Here is a 23,586-nt window from a genome sequence, read left to right as displayed (position 1 = left end):
CTATTCCATCAGTTGTACCATCATAGAAGGTTATCAGATTGGTCAAGCATGATTTGCCATGCTGACTACTTCTGATGACTTTCTTCTCCTCTACAGGCTGAGATGACATCCAGAATGAGCTGTTCTGTTATCTTTCCAGAGATAGAGGTGAGCCTGACTGGTCTGTAGTTTCCTGGGTCCTCCATCTTTGCCTTTTTTGAAGACTGGAGTTACACAGACTTTCTCCAGTCCTCAGGCACCTTTCCTGTTCTCCATGAATTTTCAATGATGGAGAGTGGCATAGCAATAACACATGCCAGTTTCCTGAGCACTCATGGGTGTATCCTATCAGGGCCCAGGAACTTGTGGGTATCCAGTTTGCCTCAATGACTTTTAACCCAAACCTGCTCAATCAAGAGAAAGTCTTCATTCCTCAGAATTTTTCTCTTGACTCTAGGGCCTGGGATTCCTGAGGGATGGCCTTAGCAGTAAAGACTGAAGGAAGGAAAGCATTCAGCAACTCAGTCTTCTCTGTATCCTTCATCACCAGGTCACCCTGCTCATTCAGCAGCAGGCCTAGTATTCCTCTTGCTTGATATACTTGGAGAAGCTCTTCTTGTTGTCCTTGACATCCCTTGCCAGTTTTAATTCCAAGTGGGCCTCAGCTTTACCTGCTTCATTCTCTGACATCCTCTGAGTTAACTTTCTTCATAGCAGCTTGTAGTGCTGTGTTTCAGGTTTGAAATCAAAACAATGCTAATAACACCCTAGTGTTTTCGCTGTTGTTGAACAATTCTTGCACAGCATCAAGGCCTTCTTTTCTTCTCACTCTGTCCTCTGCTATTAATTGATTAGGAGCATGCACAAGAGGTTGGGAGGACAGAAAAACAGGCAGATGTCCCAAAACAACCAAAGGGATTTTCCATGTCATATAACATCATACTCAGCAATAAAAAAGGGAAAAGCAGGGTTGAGGGGGTCAGTCAACCTCATGTTCTGGAATTGGCTGGCCATTGGACATGGGAGATAGCAAATTATTACCTTTGCAACACTTACTTTGGTTTTCTTTCCTCCTCCACTTCTCCTTCACTTACTAAACAACTTATTTCCTCCTGCAAACTTTCTTGCTTTTACTTTTCTTTTAGTTCTCATTCCTACCTCACTAGGGATGGGCAGGGAGAAGTGAGTAAGTTGTTATGTGGTGCATAGTTGCCTGCCAGGGCTAATCCAGAAGGTACTTCAAACACACTTGTGCACCAGCTATGCTATTAATTCTACAGGATGCTCTATCTGTTGCAACTGGATGCTTTTAACATGTACATTCACTCAGCATGTATCCATGGATCATCACTCAAAAACAAATCCATATTGTCTAGACCAAAGGAAATACCTGTGTCTGCTTTTAGCTTAAGCTAACCAGATGATAAAACTTCTCTCCCCACACATGACCTTTTTGCACCAGTCAGTAGGATATAGCAGAGACAGAGCAGCACGTAAGGCTATCATTGTATCATCATTATACATTTCTATAACAAATATTATTCATTATAACTTCTTAGTTATAATTGTGGTCTTTAAATTGCTCCTAAATTCCGCTACAGGCAGCATAGCGTTTATTTACAGAAACACTTTTCTTATAAAGTACCTTTTCCTATTCCATGCCTCACTTAAGAGGCATCCTAGATCTACAATTTAACATACCTGACTATTGCTATTAACCTTTACACTTCTGCAATCCAGTGCTTCATTAAGGACTGAAACAACAGGAACCCAATCTGGCCTGTAAAGCTAGGTTAGTCTACCAACAACAAATATCCACTATGTTTTTTCTAAAGAAATATGTTAATCAAAATCAAGTGGTTTACCTGCTGCAGCCATGCCCTGTGGTAGATCACCTCAAACTCCACTAGAACTTTTGCTACTTTGTTGTAGTTGTGGATTACACACTTGCCATCTGGAGTTTGCAGAGCCGTTGGGTGCCGCTGGAAGGACTCCATGGGCTCCTGGATCCGATGGAATAGGTGGCGTGCCCACAAGATTTTACCAGCTATAGGAGGCATGTTACGAGCCAGTGGAGGGTCCTGCTTCTGCTTAGTGTAGAGCTTACAGACAGCTTCTATGTCATGACCATAGTTCTGAAGTATTTGCTGATACTTTTCATCGATGCCAAGATTTGGAATTTGTAATCTGCATAGAAAAATAGCATTCATTTTAACAATTCCTCCAATGCTTCTGAAATTCTTCTGATACATTGTTGGAAAATACAGCCATTCCAGATTCCCTTGCAGTCAGATTTCCCTTGTAGAAAATAACTGTTTTAGGAGCACAGTTTTCACTGAAGCTTGAACAAATGTCACAACCTGATTCCAAGCAAAGAAGATTTCGACCAGATGATAAAAGATACCAAGTAATACTACACATTTTCTGTTTTGTCAGTTTTCAAACACTGAGCTAAAATTACATTCAGTAAACTGTAAACAACCTGCCAGTAGCAGTTACTCCATTAAACACAGTATTATAAAAGAACTGATGCAATAAAGACTGAAGTTGCTTTGCAACAATGTGAATTTATCAAGACAAATTTCACCGTTTCCTAATACATGCATTTTCCTTTCTGTTGCGTACAGTGTGGTAACAAATCAATGTCATTGTTAAAGGTCAAACCTAAGGCAAATATGCTAGCAGCTATAAAGTATTCCTGTACCTATGCTAATTTTTCAAGATGAAGTTCAAAATCCACTCATATTTTGCATTTTCTGATTTAAAAAAACAAACAAACAAACAAAAAAGTTTTATTGGCAAGTTGACTTATTTTTTATTGATATGTAAGGAGAAACCTCCTGCTTTGCTCCCCCCAATTCCCACCACCCTCCAAGTGTTCTTTCCATTGCCTGGCAGAATTCTAGCTATGTAGATAGACATAGTACCTTTCAAATTTCTTCAACATATTCAGTGCTCTTTCAGTGTTCAGAATATTTTTGAAGGTGATGTCCATGAAAATCCTTAATTGATCCTGAAGGAGAGCAAATAATTATACAGCAGAGAACTACACAAGGCACACACTTCAAATATGCCAGGTACTATTTGATAGAATTTATCTTGCACTATACAACAACACAATTTTTATTTTATGTGAAACTAACCTCAATAAGTATCAATTTTTCTCTCTCTCTTCCTTCCCTCAAGAATTAAACAAAATACCACCAACTTTCAAGGCATTTTCTTTCCATGTTCCATCTGTAGCTGTGCAACCAACAAAAGCTTTTGTACCCTTACATGTTCCACCATGCTGAGAGCCAGCAAAAAGTATTTGCTTATGTCTTTGGCAGCCAAAGCAAACCAAATATTTAATTTTTTTCTCCTACAGATACCCTTCCACCACCTTGTGAGTTCATAACTATAGGACAGCTATCTGACTTGTGCTGTGCTCCCATTCACTCAATAAAAACATCCATTTTTATGTTATTCTTGCTAGCATAAGTTCCAAATAAATTACAGCTATGAAAAATCCCTTTGTTGGAAGTCTTCAAGACCCTCTCTGGACTATTCCATGAAACTGATCTGAAAGTTAGATAATAAATGCAAGCTTTAAAGTGGGTATATAGTAGAGCAATTTTTTTATTTCAAAATAACAAACTTTGAGATTTACATAATTTGTTTGGTCATAACTCAGAAAAAGGTTGAGTTTTGTTTCATGAGGATTAATATGTAAATTAAATTCTTATTGAATCATAAAACCTACATGGAGATTATTCATCTCTTTGCAAAACTCTTCGTAGTCTTGGTCAAAATCAGTCTTCCGTTGATCCAAGAAATTGTATTGCCTTTTCTTCATGATGTCAACAATGCTCTAAACAATTTCACATAAAAATAAAATTATTGCAAAAGAAACGGTCTTATTTAAAACACCACACCAAAATATTTAGTACAACAGTCTGTGCACGTTCACAGGTTACCTCTGCCATCAGATAACAGTGTTTGCTGAGCAATATAAGCAAACCACTTAAATGACACGTTTGCAGGAAACAAGTTGCTGAAGTGGCCATATGAATTTAATTTATATTTTTTACTTGTGGCTTAAGTCAATTATAACTGACAGAAAATTCAGACTCTTGTTTTTCATCAAAGACATTTTTAACGCATTAAATAGTCTCTCATGTAAATGTTCATTATTTCTTTTCCAAAAGCTAACAAAGTTCAACACAGAAAAAAAATGTCTTCAAATTAGTATTTTCCATGTCTTTACCTGATTCCACAGAAAAATAGACTATCCAAAAGTCACAGTAAGATGCATCACATCATCAGTCTAGGATTTATTATTCCTTGCTTCTCTTACATAGCTGCTGTCCACTTAAATGAAAGTATATCTTAAGCAGCATCTCCCTTGAGCTGTACACACAGTTAAAGGATTTCTGATGATGAACCACTGCTCAGCATCCTAATAGCTTGCCACAGTACAGCTCTGGAGCTCGAAATATTTTCAGTACAGAAGACTTCCACCATTTTAAGTCAACTGAACTTCAGTTTTATTGCTTTGCTCTAAATAAAAAAAATCCATATTTTCCTCTTAAAACTAGCAAATCCTAGATAGCAAATACTTAGCTGGTAAAGCATAAATAACTAACATAATAACTTCCTACTGTGAAAATGTTTCAAGTCACTTAACTATAGCAATGGTCCATGTCAAATATGTCAGTACCTCAATTTTGTTAAAGTCTACAATCACTTTCTGCCCTCCCTTTATGTGTACCATCCATCCTACACCGGCGGAATAGTCTTAGACCAAGACATCCTCCCAGTTGTGCCCAGGTTCCTTCTCAAAAGACCACTTCAGAGAACAAAGAAGAAAACTGGCTACTGTGAAGGATGCAATCAAGGAACCAAAGCCCTGGACTGCCACAGGGAATGAACTGAACCAGAGTGAACCATGGAGTGCATACATTTTGCCCTATGGTTATTTAACTAATCTAAAGTGATGTTTTACTCATGGCCATAATAAAAAGGAAGATGACAGGGGAAAGCAAATTAGAATGCCAGCATTTGCTTGTACTGCCCCTTTATCACATGTGATCTCTAAATGCATTCTACAAACTCCACACATTGAAAACTTATGACTTATTTTAATGTTTACAAGTGCTGGAATTGCCACACTGCACTAAGACAGACACAATAGAAGATAACTCAGGAAAAGCAGAAAAGGTTCTACTTGTAGAAAAAAAATTTAATTTCAGATGCAAGGAAAATATGATTTAGCACACTTATATTCATAGAAAAGCTCTTTGTTGTTCAAGTCTCACTCCTATTAAATAAAGGAACCAGGGAAGAAGCCTGAACAGTAATAATAACAGGCAAAGCGATTTCACTATAACAAAAGAAAAAGCCTAACTTGGGGCAGTTTTCCAGAGTAGCCAGCTAAAATAATTCCTTCCCTCCCTCATCTCACACATAGGCATTTGTGAATTAACCCTTACTTTCCTCAAAAAACGCAGAGCTCTTACTTTTACTCTAAATCTAGAGTACAGGTTTTAAGTAAATCTAATAATCTGTTTTACTGTAATAATATTCATTATTTCCTTAATTAAATTTGTTTTCGTTTGTTTCAAAGTCCATCTGAGAGTTTGCGCTTTGGGGGGTTTGTTTGTTTGTTTTTTTAGTTGCTTGTATCAAGAAATCAAAGTTTGTTTTTATTTATGCAGCACGGAAATGGATCTAGGACTTCTTTCACACCAAGGTGCAAGGAAAATGTGATTGTAGCATCAGCCACTGTGGCAACGGAGCCAGTCTCAGTGGCAGGCACTGATCAGGTACCCCTTGGATAATGGGCAAGAAATTAACACAGTGCAGTTTTGATCACAGTACACTGTCACAGCTAGCAAAACGTTTGCAAAGACAGAAATCTTGCACATCTTGTTTTTTCTCATGATCATAAGACAAAACCGGGGTTCAAAATACTCCTGTTACGAAGTCCTCCTATTTTGTTACATCTTTTTTCCATCAGCTTTGATTTTACCCTATCTCTTTCCCATGTCCAGCTGCCCCTTTCCATCTTCCCAGCAATCACGTTTACACTGCTATTACCCAGTAATTTTAGCACAGCTTACAGAGGTCATTTTTCTCTTGATAAATACTTTTCTACTTTGTATAATTCTTTACTGTTTAAAGTTCAAGTCAGATTGAGGAGATATTGAAAATTTACTATGTACCTCATATTTTGTGATCATTTCTTCCAATCCCTCTATCTTACTCTCCCGTAGAACTGAGTAGGTTTTCATAGTATTGAAAACATCTATTATCTTTACCAGACGTCGATGAAAGTTTTCAAATTTTCCGAAGATATACGTCTCACTAAAATTAAATTGTCTTTCAGATGGACTTTGTTCCAATCTCTCTTTTGTCTTGTGAAACCAATTTTGATACTCCTAAAAACAAAGAAGAACTTAAAAGAATATCAAGCACATAATAAAAGACACTGTCACCAGCTGGAATGAAATTCATACAGACAGTAACAGCATTTGTCTCTGAAAACAAATCAAACAATGCCATCATAGGATCACACATTTCATCAAATGAATGAACTGCACATATATGTATTTATACATTCTATCCCTAACTAGTGTGATATTCTGTACCCTTCATTTCATAGCAAGCTTTATATATTTACCAAATGTGTTTACTGAATATCCAAGAAAATAACAAAACATTGCCATTTCTGGGACTAAAAATAATGGTTGTGCGATGAGCAGTTTTATTAAGTGATAATGTTTCAAATTTTCCAAAATCACCTTCCAGAAAAAAAAAACATTCTCAAATAAGAATGCTGCTTCATAGCTGTTGCCAGTTTTCATTCTCCCTTCTTAACTGGGAACAAATCTTATTCCAAACATGTTAAAAATAAATTCTTCCTTCCCAAAGTCAGATTACATAGTCAGCTAATTTTATTGAAATGGTTTCTTTCAAGAGTAGTTCTCTTTGCATATGATAAAGGGCAAGAACATATGTCTCATTGTGCAACAGGCATAAAATGAGTGAATGTAAGTAGGAAAACTTTCATCCCAAGGACAGTTAACCAGTGAAAAAGACTGCTCAGAAAGGCTGTTCAATTGCCCCATCCTTAGCAAACTTGAGGACAGGGCTGAAAAAGGGCTGGGTCATCAAATTTGATCTCATAGTTGCCCCTGCTTTGGCTTTTAGCAGGTTTAACTAGGTACCTGCTGAGGATCCTTCCAAGTTGATTTATCTTATGATCCTATATTCTAAAAGGAAATAAAATAATAATAATAAAGTAATACCAAAATAGTCAAGGAATTACATGCAAAAAATTAAAGGTTATCTTCCCAATAGGTCTATGTAAACCGAAAAGCTGAATTCTCAGAAACTGCCCTTTCTGAAGGTATAGTGTGTTCGTCTGTTTCTGGAATATATACAGCACAGTAACTCCCTCTGTGTTCATTTCCATCACACATCCCTCTTTCTCACAGAAACTCAGGCATGAATATCCAAATAATTCTCATATAAGAAGCACAGTTAAATTAGGTTACACATCGAAATCCAGTTTCTGGAAGATCAACAGCCATTGGACTAAATACCCTGTTAGGGCTAATATAAACAGTTTCACAGGGTATTTTTCATTTGTTTCATTTTCTTTCATTATAACATTGCTTCCTCACATAAAATAGCATTTTCTTAACCTTGGCCTCCTAAATCTCACCTTATGTATTGTTTTCCATGAACTCTTCCCACCTACCTGCTTAAGTCTAATGGCTGCTTGTAGCTTTTCCATAACTCTCTCCTGAGGTTGATTCCAGATGGTGGCTGTGTTGTTGTTTGTAATGTAAGATTTACATGATGTGATCATCTGATTGGTCACCTAAAAGCAGTTTTAACCTGGTGAAAAATATATTTCAAGAGAAGCACATCTTGCCCTTCTTTCAATCTCATCCCATACCTCTGATTCCACCAGCCTAAAGCCTGCAAAATAGCAATACCAGGTAACAGCCACACAGACAGTCTTTCTCTTACAATGTCCAGCCTCAACACCACATACACCACCAAAATGTTCTTGATGAACTATGCACATCCTAAACCTAAACATCTTTTACCAAATTTGGAATGACATTGAGGACTGCAAAGTCATAAAACTTAGGAACCTGCAAAAGCAAAGGTAAAAATCAAGGGCCCCTGAGAATATGTTCATTAAAAACAGCTCTTCCTTCCTACTCCATTTCCTTATTTATGCAAAGGTAGAGATGTTTAAGGGCTGTATAAATTCAGCATAATTGGATCTAGAAAAACAGTTCACCACAGGTAAAACTCATTGTAACAAAAAAGTTACTTGATCAATTCACATCAGGGTTGAGATTATCCCTGATCTTCAAATAGCCTGAAAACAAATCTTGCAACTCCAATTAACATACAGTAAAATAAGTTCTAACTGTGACATATTTTTATCACTGTTTCCAATTCTCTATACATTCAAAAAGAGGCATTAAATTGACCAAAAAGCATTGTCTTTAATCACTTGGTCTCTTTATGTTTTCAACCTCTCACTCAAGTAACACACAGAGATCTGTGAACATTTCCCTTCAGGCTGTAGCACCAACCTTGACAAACAGCGAGGATATCTTTTCAGATGTGTTATAATACTGAGAGATATTCTGAATCATTTTAATTGCATTTATGAGTCCTGGAATAGCATCCACCATGGACACCTGAAAAGAAACACACAGTCTGAATTTTGCTCAGTACTTCTATTACCATGCATTATACTGACACCTAATTAGAGAATGCAGGAACATTATGGACAGAGTCTTCCTAAAATTTCTGCCTCTGTTTCCCTGAGCATCTCCTGCAGGGCTGCTTCTCCTACTTCACCTTCCAAGCTCTACAACTCAATTTTGGGGCAAAATTCTCAACACAGCCTTGACTAGAATAACTTTGGTCATTGAGGGACATTTGATAGAGACAAAAACATCTTGAAAAAAAATGTTTATTTGTTCACTCTTCTGCTAAACCTTCTGTAAGGTCACACATCAAGAGAATGCAAAAATTGCATTCAGTCTCATGGCAACTCATTTGAATACTGGCATTCAGATCATAAAATAAAAATAAAATAAAATATTATATATAGTAGATAATATGCTTGGGAGGGGTTAATCTCAGGGCCTGTTCTCTGGTGTGCAGGTGTGGGGCCGGGGCTGCCCCCGCCGGACTCATCGGGTTCCAGGCGGCTCCAAGGGCCCCAGCGCAGGGCAGAGCTGAGCCCCTCAGCCACGGGCGGGCGCCTCGGGGAAAGCCTGGGTCAGAAATGGCAAAACGCTGCCCGGCAGCCAGGGCTGAGGGAAACAGGGGGAGAAACAGCCCTGCGAGCCCCGAGGCTCCGGAGAGCAGGAGGAGGGCGGGAGGGGCTCCGGGCGCCTCAGCAGAGATGCCCCTGCGGCCCCGGGAGAGACCCCGGTTGGGCGGGGGTTTCCTTGCAGCCCCTGGGAAGGCCCTGGGATGGAGTCTGAGGAGGACAAGCATCAGACAGGTGCTGTTATAGACTAACAAACACCTCAGCCCCCATTTCCATCCCCTTACACCACTTGGTGGAAAGAGGAAGAGAAGTTGGGAAAGAATGGATGAAGCTGAGCCTGAGGAAGAGAAGGGTATTGAGGAGATGTAGTTTTAATTTTTGTCTTTGTTTCTCATTACCCAAATTTATTTTCTCTGACAATATATTCAGCTCCTTTTCTACATGTCAAGTCTCTTTTGCCTGGGATGATAATAGGTAACTGATGTCCCTGTCTTTGAAAAATCCACAATCTTTTTTATCCTGTATTCTCCTACCATCCTGTTAAGGCATGGGAGTGAGAAGGCTTCGCCCATAGCCAAAGGTAACCACCATACACATTATAGCTCTCCATATTCTATTTGATTTTCAATAGGTCTTGAGTACAACAGAAATACCTTCTGGTAAACACTTCAAAAAGAATTGTAATTTCAAAAACTTAACAGTCCTGTCTTAAGCACATGAACAGGCCATTCGAAGATTTTTTTTCAGACAGTTCCTCCTCATGTCTGAATCTCCAAAGCAATGACTGTCTAACTCTATAGATCGGTTCCCAACATTTTACAGGCAAATGTTTGTAATGGAAAGGTTCACACTCCATGCCTCAGAGGTTTCCATCCTAAGCGCTACAGCCTCTCTAAACTGAACATCTCTGAAGCTGGCACCACTTCCTCCTTGGTAAAAGCCAGTATGAGGGCACAAAGCAGATCTACTTCACCTGACCCTGCACGGTGCAAATAGCAGCCATATTCACTTTAACTCTGTTTTGTATGAGTATAATAGAAGTATTTCATCACAGAGACTCAAATATCAGATTGGGAAACTCTGAGAGAACACCATGTTCTAACACTGTCCAGTAAATTGGAATAGAGCCATATCATGGCTACACAGCTGCTGTTTGGAAACAATTTCACTTGGAGAGAGATGTAGATAGGATAGTCAAAGTTTTGAGTCTTCATGTCTCCTAATCACTAATCAACATCTACTAATCAAGACACCTACAGTCAGTTGCAAAAGGCAGTTTTAATAAAAGCAACCATTTGCCACCTAGATTAGCAGATAACGGGGCAGTGAAATTCTTCCTCCTCTTCTGCACCTTAGGGTGGCTGGTTTTGTTTACTACTTGTTATGCTTGCATCACTCTGTTACTATGGCAGGAGAAGGCAACTTACATGTACACCTTAATATTTACATAACCATATCTATGTTTTCCTACACCAGGAAGGTGAAAATTGCCTTATAGATGTTACACTAACCTGACCTGGCCACCAACACAAAGACCAAAGCCCAGCCCTTGTCTGTAGAACAGCACCAGATTCACTTCCACTTTTCTTTTTAAATCACAAAGACTTCGCTTCCTCCCATAGCACAGAATCCAGTTCCATCAGAACAAATTTCTTCATAGGTAGCATAGCACAAAAATAACCACAACTTTTGTAGACAGAAATTACCATTAGGCTACTTATAGCATAACTGAACAAAGTCCCAGGCTGGAGATGCATGCCTAAAATGCTACCTGTGTAATTTCCAAACTTATCCTACAAAATACATTAATTTTAGCTGTCTCAAGAGATTTACGTAAAGAATTTAAAAGTTCTGCTTACAGGATCACTATTGTATAATGGGTCACAAAATTTTTCCAGACAATATAGATACTTGACGTTGTCTTTAGCTTCATTTGCTGCACCTGTGATGCGAACATCCAGCACTCTCCAGTTCTAAGAACAGAAAGTTGGAAAGAAAAGAATAAAGCTGTGAATTTCAGAAAAACTGCTTTGTCTAACCCATTTTGAGATACTTTTGCCATTACTCTTTAAACATCTTTCAAAGCATGGATCTGTTAGTTCAGAGTTACATTTGTTTACCCAGATGAGGAACAGGTCCTTGTTTTAGATTAGGAACTTGGCTGTGAGCATAAACAGAGTTCAGACTACTCAGCTCAATCAGTTATTCAGTAGTAGTGTCAAATCAAGCTGATGTAAATCATGTAGACCTGTTAACTATTTTTGTTTTAAGGACTGATGAATATACAAACAAGGTTTTGTTTCACGTCTCATTTTGGTAAGCCAAAACTTTTCATTTTATTAATTTATTTTGCCATTGAGGATGAGTTCTTAACCTTGCTTTGTCAACATGAGAAGTTATGAAGCAGTTTTGAAAAACTCTCTAACAATGTGAGAAAGATTCTATAAATGAGGGGCTATGCAGTTCATTTATTCAATTTTCTGATTTAATAATCAACTTTTCAAATACTTTTAAGTATTTCTGTTGAGCCACATGAATTCAGTACACTACCAGCCTTTAGACAAAGAGGATTTTCAGACTTTTCCAATCAATACAACTAGCTTTAAACTTTACCTTCTCAAGGAGAGGAACAGGGAAGGACAAAGAAAACAGTCAAAGATGCTTCAATATTTTTCCTATCAGCAATGCTCCATACGTCACCAAAATGAACTAGGGTACAGAGAGCATTTCAAATTTTACATCTGTCAAAATTCAAAACAGAAACCTTGAGCAGTTTGGATTTAGCAGCAGTGAGTACTCCAAGCACTGCCTTCACATCTGGGCTCTTCAGCTGGTCTGTAAGGTAGCTGAATTTAGACATTCTCTTTCTCCAGTAATCAAGCTCTGCTCGTGGTCCAAGGTCATCAGTTTCCTTTCTCAACTGGTCATTTTCTGCAAGAACCTTTTATCATACAGCAATATTAGTGACTGATGCTAATATATGAATCTTCATTAATTCATAATTTAATTCCCAGTATTAACCTCCTGTGATAAGTTACCTGCTTTTCTGCAATTAATTGCATTTTCCCCACTAGCTTTAGCTCATACATTTATAAATTAGAGGCTTGGACATATTATTTTTTTTCTTCCTTTTAAGAGGTGCAGGTTTTAATAAAGAAGAGTATTTGATTTCTTATTTTGCAAACAAACAAATATCTTCAACAAAATCTTACATACAACTTCTACAGGCAGGAAAGAGAATAGGTTAGTATGAAAATTTAATTTTTCAGAGTTTAAATTTATTCATATTGTCATCATCCTTAATGTTTGCCTGCACAAACATAATGGAACTTGTTTCCTGGAGGCTTCTATGGTTTATCTTGGACTGTTTTTCCTGTGATGCATAGATGACAAGAACCTGGTATTAATGGCACTAATTCATTCAATTGTTAGTTTGATTTCTTTCAGAAAAGAACCTTAAGATCTACACTATAAAGTCTAGGAAGGTTCTGCTTCTGAGATTCTAAAAAATGCAATTACAAATCTCATCTGCATTTTTAAATTTTGCCTGCCCTTAAAACCAACTTTATCATACTTCCAAGCACATGAGTAGGTTCCATCAGCACAATGTTTTCTCTTTATGATGAGGTGACTACTAGAACCAGAAAACTAAGTTTCTGAACACATATATGCTCCATTTACTAGTATTCTCACTGGGAAGTAAAAACACACAAAACATGCCAACACTACTTTAAAATACAGGGATTGATCACATCTAGCTTTATAGAAAGGCAGTTGTATGACAGCTGGGTTAAATTCATCTGCCAATATGCAGATGTTGTCATATTTCACATTTGTCTGGTGCATTACCTGTTCAATTTGTTTGGTCCATCCTTTCATGCAGACTTCTATTCTTTCAAGAATATCTATGCTTTTAGCAGCCATCAGGTAATCTGAAGGCCCTCTTAAAGTTTTCAGATCGTATGTTTCACATTTTTTCAGACTGACCTTAAAAAAAACCAAAAATATTCGTGACAAATAATACAGAAACTCTTAAAAGTAATTTTTTCTTCCATTAGGGGTATCCTCAATTCATACTTCCGCTTTAGGTTAAATTAAACTGGTTTGCCAGAGCTGGATTCCAAAATCTGGAGAATTCGCCAGCCTGGCAGCTGTGCTCTCAGCTTTTGTGAAAGAAAGGACACAAGCAGAAATAAGCAATTAAAGGAACTGCTTATAGTACATTCATCATTCTTGGTTTCAGAAAGGCCACAGCCATTGAGCAGTCAAGAAGTTAATAACTCAAAAGATCTGGCACCAGAGGAAACAACAGCAGAAATAGCTGCAGAATTGTTAAAGCCACAACCATTCAGAGACACCAAAGCCACAGATAAGCTTACAAGTTATAGAAGACAACAAACACAAGCATGGGGGTTTTTTACCCTCCATCTCAACAAAAGCTTTCTAGCTGACATGTGAACATTACCTTCTCCAGCAGACTTTGCTGTGTTCCTGATAGCACATTAACAAACTTTTCAAGAGAACTAAGGAAGTCCCATTTAATACTAGAAGCTTGTTGAGGGTCAGGGAGCTCAGCCCAGCCACGGTCCATAGTCTGTAAGGCTGGAATGAAGATTTCTGCTATCAGCTGCTCAACACTCTTCAGTAAGCCATCTCGACCTACATTCATCATACTGAAACTTACTTCCTGTAAAAGAAACACAGGTTAAAATAAAAATCAAAATTTACCATAAAATGGAAAACAAAACCATTAGATTTATTCCGGTCCTATTGCCTTGAACATCCCAAAAATAACCAGTGTGCACAAGTGCCCTTCAACCAATAACTGCACAATTCTTGCTAGCAGGGGCTGCAAAATTTACACAGGATCACAGTTTGCCACACAAAACTCGGGAAACTGAGATCTGAAAACAATTGCAAAATACAATGACAGCTTAAGTGTCATCTATTTATAAAGCTCATTTCACCTGGGTGAGTAAAAGGATTCCAGCCTGCCACTTCTGAATTTATCCATTATATTTAAAATACATTAAGTAAAAAATACATATAGCCAGAGATCAATGCATTTTAAAGGCTTAGATACAAAAAGAATTAACAACCTGGAGTTGCCCAAAGATTTTGGTCTAAGAAAAAATACCTCTATCCAGTTTGAGAAAAACATAATTGATGAAACATCTGCTTTTCAGACATTCTGAAAAAGACACTGAAGACTTCTAATATAAATTGCATTAATCTGCCAGACATTTCTTGCGTCATTAGAAGGTAACACAAAATCTTTTTTCATCAATGTAATTTAACGCCAAGCAACTTTTATTTGTGTCACACATTAAATGCATCTTCAGACATATCATTTTTATCTTTCAACTTGTCTTTCCTACTTTCTTCTCTACTATCAGCAAATGCTATAACATTACTAGTGAAGAACTCTGCTTTACACATATTTCAGCTGCAACTACCAGCTTGCAAACATTATTATAAATAAAATATCTTCAAATGTTAAATAGTATGCAATTCATCCGGGGGAAAAAAAATTAAAATTAAGAGGTTAAGCATAAAATGTTAAAATATGTATCTTTAGAAATCAAATAATAATAAATAATCAAATAATCTGGTAATGACAGCAGTTTGCCCACCCTTCACCCTTGCTCTTCTACTTCTTCTTATCTGGGCAAATTACAGTTTTAAAGATTTGCGTAGAAGAGATAGGGGCAGTTAAAACTTGCTGGTTTAGAATTTGTAGTTTGAAGTTACCATTTTGAAGAGCACAGAAAGTTTTCTATAACACTAAACTCTCATTTAATCCATCATCATTTTTTTTTCCTGTGGTTAGCTTGCCTAAAACTGTAAGACACTGCACATTTTACAGCATGGTCCTCATATTGAGGATCACATTGATCCAGTTCACTTCATACTGTTACAGATTTAAGGAGTCTTGCAGAGTAAAGACTTATTTATATATAATTTGCACATACGCTCTGAAAAATAAAAGCTTTTTTTATTTTAAGTGGATTTGCTAGCACTTACTGAAATTTAACAGCTTATTATTTAGTTATTGACTAATTACTCTTTGTCATTCTGGATTGTAATGGATTTTTTTTCCTTAGCACCATTTCTTCATAGCAATGAGAAATTTCCAAGCTGCTGTCACTAGAAAATGTCAGTTGTTCCATTCCCCTCCTTTTCTGTCCCATGTTTCATTTAGTTAAGTTCTGTCCTCTTGCTCATTCCTCCACGTCTGTCAAATGCCGAGACCAAATGAAAATGGATTTTAAACAAGGTTGTGTACAGTGATTGGCAGTCACTGACTCTTACCTGATGGATATTCTCAGCTGTGATGTGTTTCAAAAGACTAGATCTAATGAAGAAAATGCATATACCAGTTAAAGCAACTTCTTTTCCCTCTGTCACAAATACTTTAGGTTTTTTCTTCTTTGTCAAATGAGAGTTGACTCCTGTTCCTGGAAGGTCAAAGCGCTCTACGGATTTTAAAAAGGAAAAAATCCTGATTGTTTATTCAAAGAAAAGTTTTCTAAACAAACAGTTCAGTTATCATTTGTGTGTCTCTTACATGGGGAACCACCCCATCAGACTGTCCACAGACAGCAGGCAGTATCCAGAGATCTCACAGCACATTAAATACTATTTCATCAAGTTTTGCCATTCTCATATTAAAAGCCTTTCATTTCTATTCATTTTTTTGGTTTATATTCCTTCTACACAAAGTTTAAGGTTCAAAATCCTATTTCATGGTTCTCTATCAGGAAGTTGCAGATATCACTCTAGTGCTTAAAAAATAAAAAAATTTAAAGTAACTTATTTCAGAGGCATTATCAACCATCACCACAAGTTAATTATTTTTTTTCTACTTTTTTTTTCTTCCAGGGTACATGGCCTTTTGCAGGCTTATGCTTATTCATTCAGTGCAGAAGTTGCTGTGAATTTGATTTTATTTTTTTATTTCTTCAGCTTTACATGTGCCTTCATCTAGCAACACATCTCAAAGACCAAAGGCCACCATAATCATACTGCAGGGTCATTTGATCAGTTTCGGGGTGAGTGTCTTTAAGTAGATTCCTAAGCTTTGTCCCTTGCCTTACAACCTCTCCAACATATTTCCACCACCTCAACTCAGGCATGTTAAAACTTGCTCAGCATATTTCTAAGTTAGTGGCTGAGTTTGCATTTTTGTTTTTCTTTCTATGTACATTTAAATTTTAATGATTAAAGTTGCTTATATAATACTAAGCTGTCTTTTCATACCTTTTAGGAATATACATACATACTGAAAATACACAAAGTGTAAACACACATTTGTACACTCATATGGCTATGTTTACATATTTATAAACACATATTTATACAGACAAATATAGCTGTATTTATGAGGCCCTTCATGTAAACCCACAGTAAACAAGTGGGTTGAACTCCCACCAACCAGTCACAGGGACTCAGAGGTCACACTGAGCCTGGCTAGTGCCAAGGACAGCAGCACTTGAGGCTCTGGAACAGAAGCCATGGGCAAAGGGAGGATGTCCCTGTCACAGGGGGGTGCCTCCAAGGTTAGCAAGGAGGGTAAACATACCAGAAGTGTGGTGACATGGGGGAATTTGGGAAGGGAAGAAGATATGAACAGAAGCCACTTCTGGGATAACAGCCAAACTGCCCATAACACAAGTAACACCTCCTGGTGCCAATTGTCGTGGAACAAGACCACCAGGATGGATGGTCATTTGCCATGAGGTATGGAGGGCTGCTAGGGCAGACTGCTGGGGTGATTGGAGGGGAGGGGACAAAGCACCTGACTCTGCTCACTTTGTGTGAAAGTCAGCTTTCCACTATCAAAAACCATTTCCCAATACCCCCACACCCTCCAGGCAAGAGTTGCTACTTCATACTAGCACAATGCAAAAGTACACTGATGAGTTTCAGTAATTTCACCAATCCCCATTTCATGAGGATCAATGTCCCAGTATGACCAAACTTCACTTGCCTTAAGCCCCAGTTTATCAGAACTTCACTATTTGCTTCTTTCTTACACACTTGCTCAACACAACTATAACATGTTGCAGAAAAATCTAAGTTTCTTTACCTGTATCAGTTGCCTCCACATCTTGATAGTAGAACATCAGATGATTAAGACCTCCAGGGGCCAGGAATTTGTCGATCCACTCTATCTGTTTGAGTTCATGTTGAGATCATTATGCATTGCATATCCACTATGAAAAGGTTAGCTTGCTCAGATCTTTAACATAACGGGCTGACAAATACTCATCACATTATCATTGTTTAATAATAAAGTTATACCCATTGCTACCCCCTAAAATTGACTGAGTTACCTTGTCCTTTAGCATCCCACACCTACTTAATTGAATTATTTAATTTTTTCCACGCTGAACACAACAGAATATAGCCAAGCCATGTTTCAACTCACTGAAACAACTTACTGTACAAGCCATGTATTTTTCTCTCAGAGGACCAGGACATTTCTTCATTTACTGAAGTGCAGCAGCACCTCACTGAAGACCCTCACCCATGTTATTCTTACTGCCATTCAACTAACTGAATGCCTAAACAAAAAGCTGTAATTACTCCATATCTTAGCAACAGAGGAAGCCTATATTTATATTTTAAGCATTTCACAATTCTCAGTCAATTTAAGGCTCCCATCGAGCATCTTTTACTCATGTATTGTTAATACCTGGGTATTGTATTGGTCAAGGAAACTCATGCATAGGCCACACAGGGCTAGGAAGAAAGTTAATTGCTCTATGCTGATGTGCTTGCTGATCAGTGTTTCAGCAATTCTAAGTCTAGCCTAATCCATTATTTTTTCTAGATCTAAGAGTCACTGTTTCATACAGTTCCTAACTGCATAGCAATCTTCCAGTGAAAAAGCTTCCTCTTGCATAAATTCCCTTTCAGAAACATTTGCTGGTTCCATATGTGCTTCCTAGTGCAGGAAGAAGGATACGAGATCACTAGCACCAGGAAGAAAGCTGCATTTTTCCCACTTCCCTTAATAATGGGTCTAAGTTACACCAAACCACATAACTGCTATTCCAGAAAGCCTTGTCTGAGCCCTCCAAGATGAGGTCAAAAAACTTTCTGAGTGCAACAGTCACCAATATTTTCTTCAGATGATAATTATTATCAGGCAATGTAGTGTGCCAGAAAACCCATTTAGAGATAGAATGCACAAAGGCTAAAACAAATTCTACTTTCTAACTTGTGTGACACTGTTCACATCTTTTTTTCCAGTATCACACGGAATCACAGAAATGGTGGAAGATACTTCTGGGAGATCTCTAAGTTATCCTCCTCTGTTACCAACAGACCACCAGTCATCTAGAGCTTTGCCTAAGTTGTTTCAAAAACCTCAAGCACCAAACCACGACTCATTTGAGCAAACTTTTCTCATAATGCCTTATCCTCCTGATAAGAAGAGTGTCTTATTACCCAGTTTTTCAGTTGTGGCTGTTGCTTTTGTCCTATCATCTACAACTGCTGAGTTCAGCTCTCATCTCTCTAACTACTCTTCAAGCAACTGCACGTTACTATGTGACTGACCCTTGATCTCTTTTTCTACTTCTCACACTTTACATGCCTTATATTCCTCACTATCTTCATAGTGGACTTTCTTCAGTATCTTAACCATAGTAGCACTGAAATGACAATACATAAATTGAAAGTACACAGATGGAAAAAGAATACCAGAGAAAAAAAAAAGCAACCCCCCAACCATGTTTACTTTAGTGTCAGGGAATAAAATGAGATGTAATTACTTTCTGCCTAGATTTTTTAAAATTACTTATTTTCAAATCACAAATCTCCTTTGCATATAACACCAACAACTCTGATGCTCTGTTTCTTCAATATACATATTTCTAACTGCTTAACCCTTACAGTAACACTCTCATAAGTCAGTCAGACCACTTAGTCAATTTCATCAAGCAGTTTCACCTGATTTAATTCCCTAAACTATATCACAATGTAGTCTCAGAAATGCTGGTGGCAGCCTAGTAGAAACAGCAATACCATGCAGCCTGCTGAGGGCAGGAGTCATGAATTTAAATGTACTATATGTTCAAGGATTTAGAGACTTCATGCTATGGATCCAGTATGAAATACAATCACAGGTCTTACTGTACTATCTATAAACACTGGAAAGCAGAAATTCTAATCAATTTAAAAATCAGTATTGTTACAGTAGGTCCTGAAACTAAGGACACTTTTATTCAACTTAATTACAAAATGCTGAGAAATATTTATTCTGTAGTAATCTCAGAAACAAAATGTGACAACTATCTCACCGAGTATCTTTGGTAATATCAGTTCTAAAGTACAATATGAGCTCCACTATTAAATTAATCAGATTACCTGGTTACCATCAAGAATAGCATCTTCTACTTCTGCTTTGTCCAGATTGACACAAGAGGCAATGGTATCCAGTAAGTAATCATGCCTGCCATCCAGACGAGCACGTTTAGCCTCTCTCTCTTCCTTGAGGTTTTGCTGTTATAAAACAAAGTGAACAGTGAACAATTCACAATCTATTTTGAGAAAAAAAATCAAGAAAAAATTTTTAATTTATTTTAAAAGAAAAGAAAGCGATCACATTCTTCCATCTTTATGGTTTATGTTCTTAAGGCAATTCTTAGAAGTGACCCCTGTTATGATTTTACAGTTGACTTGCCATGTTCTAATTTCAGACTTAGCACAAAATGACTATCAGACTGTTGTACAATATTATTTATTTGTGGAAAGACTCTGTAGAAAACAAACAAACAAAAACCACAGCAAGCTCTTTTATATGTACATTTTCCATCATTCTGCAAGTTATCTTCAACACTCTAAGTCCTTAGTCCCAGCTTTTCATTCTAGTCTCATATGACCATCAAGTCAAGACAGGATTCTGACCCATCTTTGTTATTCATGGAAGATATTTTAAGGGTTCCCTAATAAAGACAGATGCTGTTGGAGGGAGCTCAGGGTTTTGTACGTTACCTCTCCAATATAATGAGAAGTTAAAACAAGCCACAAAGCCTCAAGGTACACAAGTGTTTTCAAATGTGCTTAACTATAGCTATTATACCATTCTTCGAGCAGCATGCCTGCTCATCTAATTAAATTCAATTCCCATATGTAATATACCTCATTACATTATAGACAAAATAGCCTTCTGGAATAGTTACGGGCATTATTGTGCTTGCAGATTACAAGATCTAATATCATTTCATTTTCAAAAGAAATTTAGAATTATGTTTCATTGATGGTAAATTCAATCTTTATTTCCCCAGTGATTATGAAAAATCTAGTAACCCCATAAAATGTGCACAAGTGATTTATCCACAAGCTTCTGCAGAGCCAATAGGACTTGCATAATATACTTTATACCCTTATGTAAATATCTTTCCTACTCCCCGAAGGAATTTTCAGATATTTGGTAAAGTTGTAATTACTAACATGCCTTCATAAATGCTGAGTGCACAGAAATTGTTTTTCCATGTAAAAGACAAACGTACAATTCCTGTTCTTTACACAGCTATGCCTGAAGAATGCAGTAGCAGATAATTTGGACATGTACTTTATGCAATTTTACTCCTGCCATGCCCTAACATGATCTCCTCTTTCCCAAAAGTGAGACGTCATCACAAGACTGGCCTTTACTACATGTTCTCACATTAGGATAGAACTTTTCCCTGTAGTTAGACTGTGTAGTTAGACACCCAAAACCAACCAGTTTGGGCTGAATCAGCTTCACCAGATGATAACAAAACCTGTTGCTTCAGTAATTTGACCACACCTGATAAAAGCATCTTTAACATAGAAAAATAAAACTCTGCCAATTAGATTTTATCTAATCCAACAAAAAGCTCTTTTTGTTTTATTTAAACTACAGAGAGAACATTTTTCTATTCTGCTGTGTTTCCAGCATAGAACTCCAGAATACACACAAGATATTCATCTTCTATTGGTAACAGTTCCCTATAGATGGTCCTTTTTATGGTCATAGCCTCCATTTCTTCTACAAGTTACTGTTTATATAAACTGAAATCATGAGCACTTTCTTATCAAACTGGGCAGTCACATCCTAATGTCTGTTTCAGTTCCTGTAATGCTTTCCAGTTCTTTAATTGCAGTCTCTCAAGCCCTGTAACAAACACAGTAGCTATTGTGTATGTGTTCACATAGCATTAGGCAACTTTTGATGTCTAAGCCCACTAACAAGAGCATTCATTATCATGTCACAAAACTTTAAAAGTCTAGTTAACTTACAATTTTAATGAACTGTACCTAGAGAAAACAGGGAATTAACTAGATGGTAATGCTACAGTTCTATAATGATTTTCATTTGCTCTTTTCACATGTCACTTCTGGAAGGCATTTAGCAGTGCTCTGCTGGATATCTCTCTAACTAATCCAAGCTGCATACATGTTTTTCCTGAGATTCAGCACAATGCAATCTAAGAACACAACCTGCCTGTCATGCTTCCATACTTTGATGAACTACCATATAAGAACTAATTCTCTCCAAATTAAGTGTTCTCCAATCCAAAACTCTCTCTTTTCAGTTGCTGCAGTCATCAGAAGACACTTCTGCCTCACTTTTAGGGTTAGGTTGTCCAAAAAAATTTAGAAGAAGCCCAACTTCAGTGCTTTCAATTACAAACCATTAATTTAAATATCTAGACTGCGAACTGATCAAAATATCAGTTTCCAAGTTTCCATCTGCATACTAGTTAAAGGATAAATTTTTAGGATATTCTTTACTTAGGAATCTCAGAGAGTGAATTGCAATAAAATGTTGAGCCCTCTACGTCTCATTCTTCCTTCTCTCTCCTCCCCCACTGCACCCTTCCTTTCCTCCTACCCTGATCTTTAGGGGCCAGACACAAACAAGACAAAGTCAGATGGGGTGCAGCAGTGTGCTCCCTGCCACCTTTAAGCCATAACCACCAGTCAGGTTTGTGATGGCTACATCCAGCCCCACTGGACTTGGTGGGGTAGATTTTACCATGGTAGCCAGCAGCTTTCTGGAACAGTGATCCAGATGCCCTGCTGAAATGCAAATATGACCATAAAAGTCAATTTTCTGACTCTATAAATAGTTGACAGCTCAGGGCCCTTCTTTGGGCTCTCCTGAAATGACAACAGGCTGCACTCCAGGATCTCCCCTCGACCAGGGATGCCTTTCAAGTTCACTCCTCAAGGCTGAGAGAATCCTTATCATGTCACATACTTGGTAATTGAATTGGGAGTACTAAAACTTGGAAATCTTAGTTGAGTGATATAAATGACTGATTGCACATATACAGTCCTTTGGACACAAACCACTGACCAAGCCTGGAACTAGGACTGGACCCATCAGCACCTAGACTGCTCTCTGAGAAGGAGTTTAGAAAGCAAGAGGGTTCTTCCTGAATGCCATGACTCAATGGGAGGGTGTCCCTGACAGTTTTGTCTAACCCTGTCTTCTATACAGTAAATAATCAAATTTATCTTGCCATTGAAACTCATTAAACCACTGTCAAAATTACTATTGAATTTTGTTAACTAACTGCCTTATATCAATGAAGTACATTGCTGCTTCTCTTTTGCAAGTGAAGTGCATCTCTGGCTCCATCCACAACATAGAGGAACAAGCAGATTTCTATACCAGATTTGTTTCCTTCCCAATTTTTGCATATGAGTGTATTTCAGTGTATTCCTTTTGTATCAGCCAGACCTCCAGTGAAGGAATTCAGTAATCTGTTACAAAATTCTGTCTTTGGACTTCAAGATACTGACTTAAACTACCATCAATGTGGTCAGGGCCTACAAGTTTTGATATATTTTACATCCTGAAGGATTCACTACAGAAACATATATCCCTAAACAGCATCTATAAAAAAAAATCAAAAACCAGGCAGGTTTACATAATTCAAATAAACATCCTTTGTTAGAACACTGAAAGAGTAAGATCTGAAGATGGAAGGATTGCTAGCACATTACAGATTATTTATGGCATTAAGACAGGAATTGCTGGTCCATGGAGTAACACTTGCATGCAAACCCTGTATCAGCAAGTATCAGCAGTAATTCTGGTCAGAGTCATACATCAAAGCCTCCCCATAATTTCCCATGATGCAGGAGGATCCAGATGGAAGGGTATTTACAAGAGATAAATGCTTTCTCACTCAGATTTCTGGAAAGAATGTCTAAGCTTTCATATGGTACAGTTCTTCAAGGAACAGCAGCACAGCCACATTAGGTTTTGGTTTCTTTTTCCACTTTTAGTAACAAGGTAACTAAGGTAAGAAAGACTATATCATATA

General features: G+C 37.5%; 1 protein-coding gene across 1 annotated transcript in view; it reads right to left on the bottom strand.

Annotated features, from left to right (window-relative positions):
* DNAH5 (dynein axonemal heavy chain 5) overlaps positions 1-23,586 on the bottom strand; it is a 122,049-nt gene that overhangs the window by 83,335 nt on the left and 15,128 nt on the right. The window contains exons 2-14 of the mRNA XM_071736666.1: positions 19,649-19,783; positions 17,361-17,445; positions 15,584-15,747; positions 13,737-13,958; positions 13,121-13,258; positions 12,036-12,212; positions 11,131-11,244; positions 8,580-8,687; positions 7,724-7,846; positions 6,183-6,398; positions 3,722-3,829; positions 2,907-2,992; positions 1,845-2,166 (exon numbers count right to left, since the gene is read on the bottom strand). Coding sequence (XP_071592767.1) covers positions 1,845-2,166; positions 2,907-2,992; positions 3,722-3,829; positions 6,183-6,398; positions 7,724-7,846; positions 8,580-8,687; positions 11,131-11,244; positions 12,036-12,212; positions 13,121-13,258; positions 13,737-13,958; positions 15,584-15,747; positions 17,361-17,445; positions 19,649-19,783 — 1,998 coding nt within the window. The remainder of the gene's footprint in view (positions 1-1,844; positions 2,167-2,906; positions 2,993-3,721; positions 3,830-6,182; positions 6,399-7,723; positions 7,847-8,579; positions 8,688-11,130; positions 11,245-12,035; positions 12,213-13,120; positions 13,259-13,736; positions 13,959-15,583; positions 15,748-17,360; positions 17,446-19,648; positions 19,784-23,586) is intronic.

The sequence above is a fragment of the Heliangelus exortis genome, chromosome 2 (assembly GCF_036169615.1).
Source record: "Heliangelus exortis chromosome 2, bHelExo1.hap1, whole genome shotgun sequence".
NCBI lineage: Eukaryota > Metazoa > Chordata > Aves > Apodiformes > Trochilidae > Heliangelus > Heliangelus exortis.
Note: the sequence above shows the minus strand (reverse complement) of the source record. Positions and strands in the feature narration are given on the sequence as shown.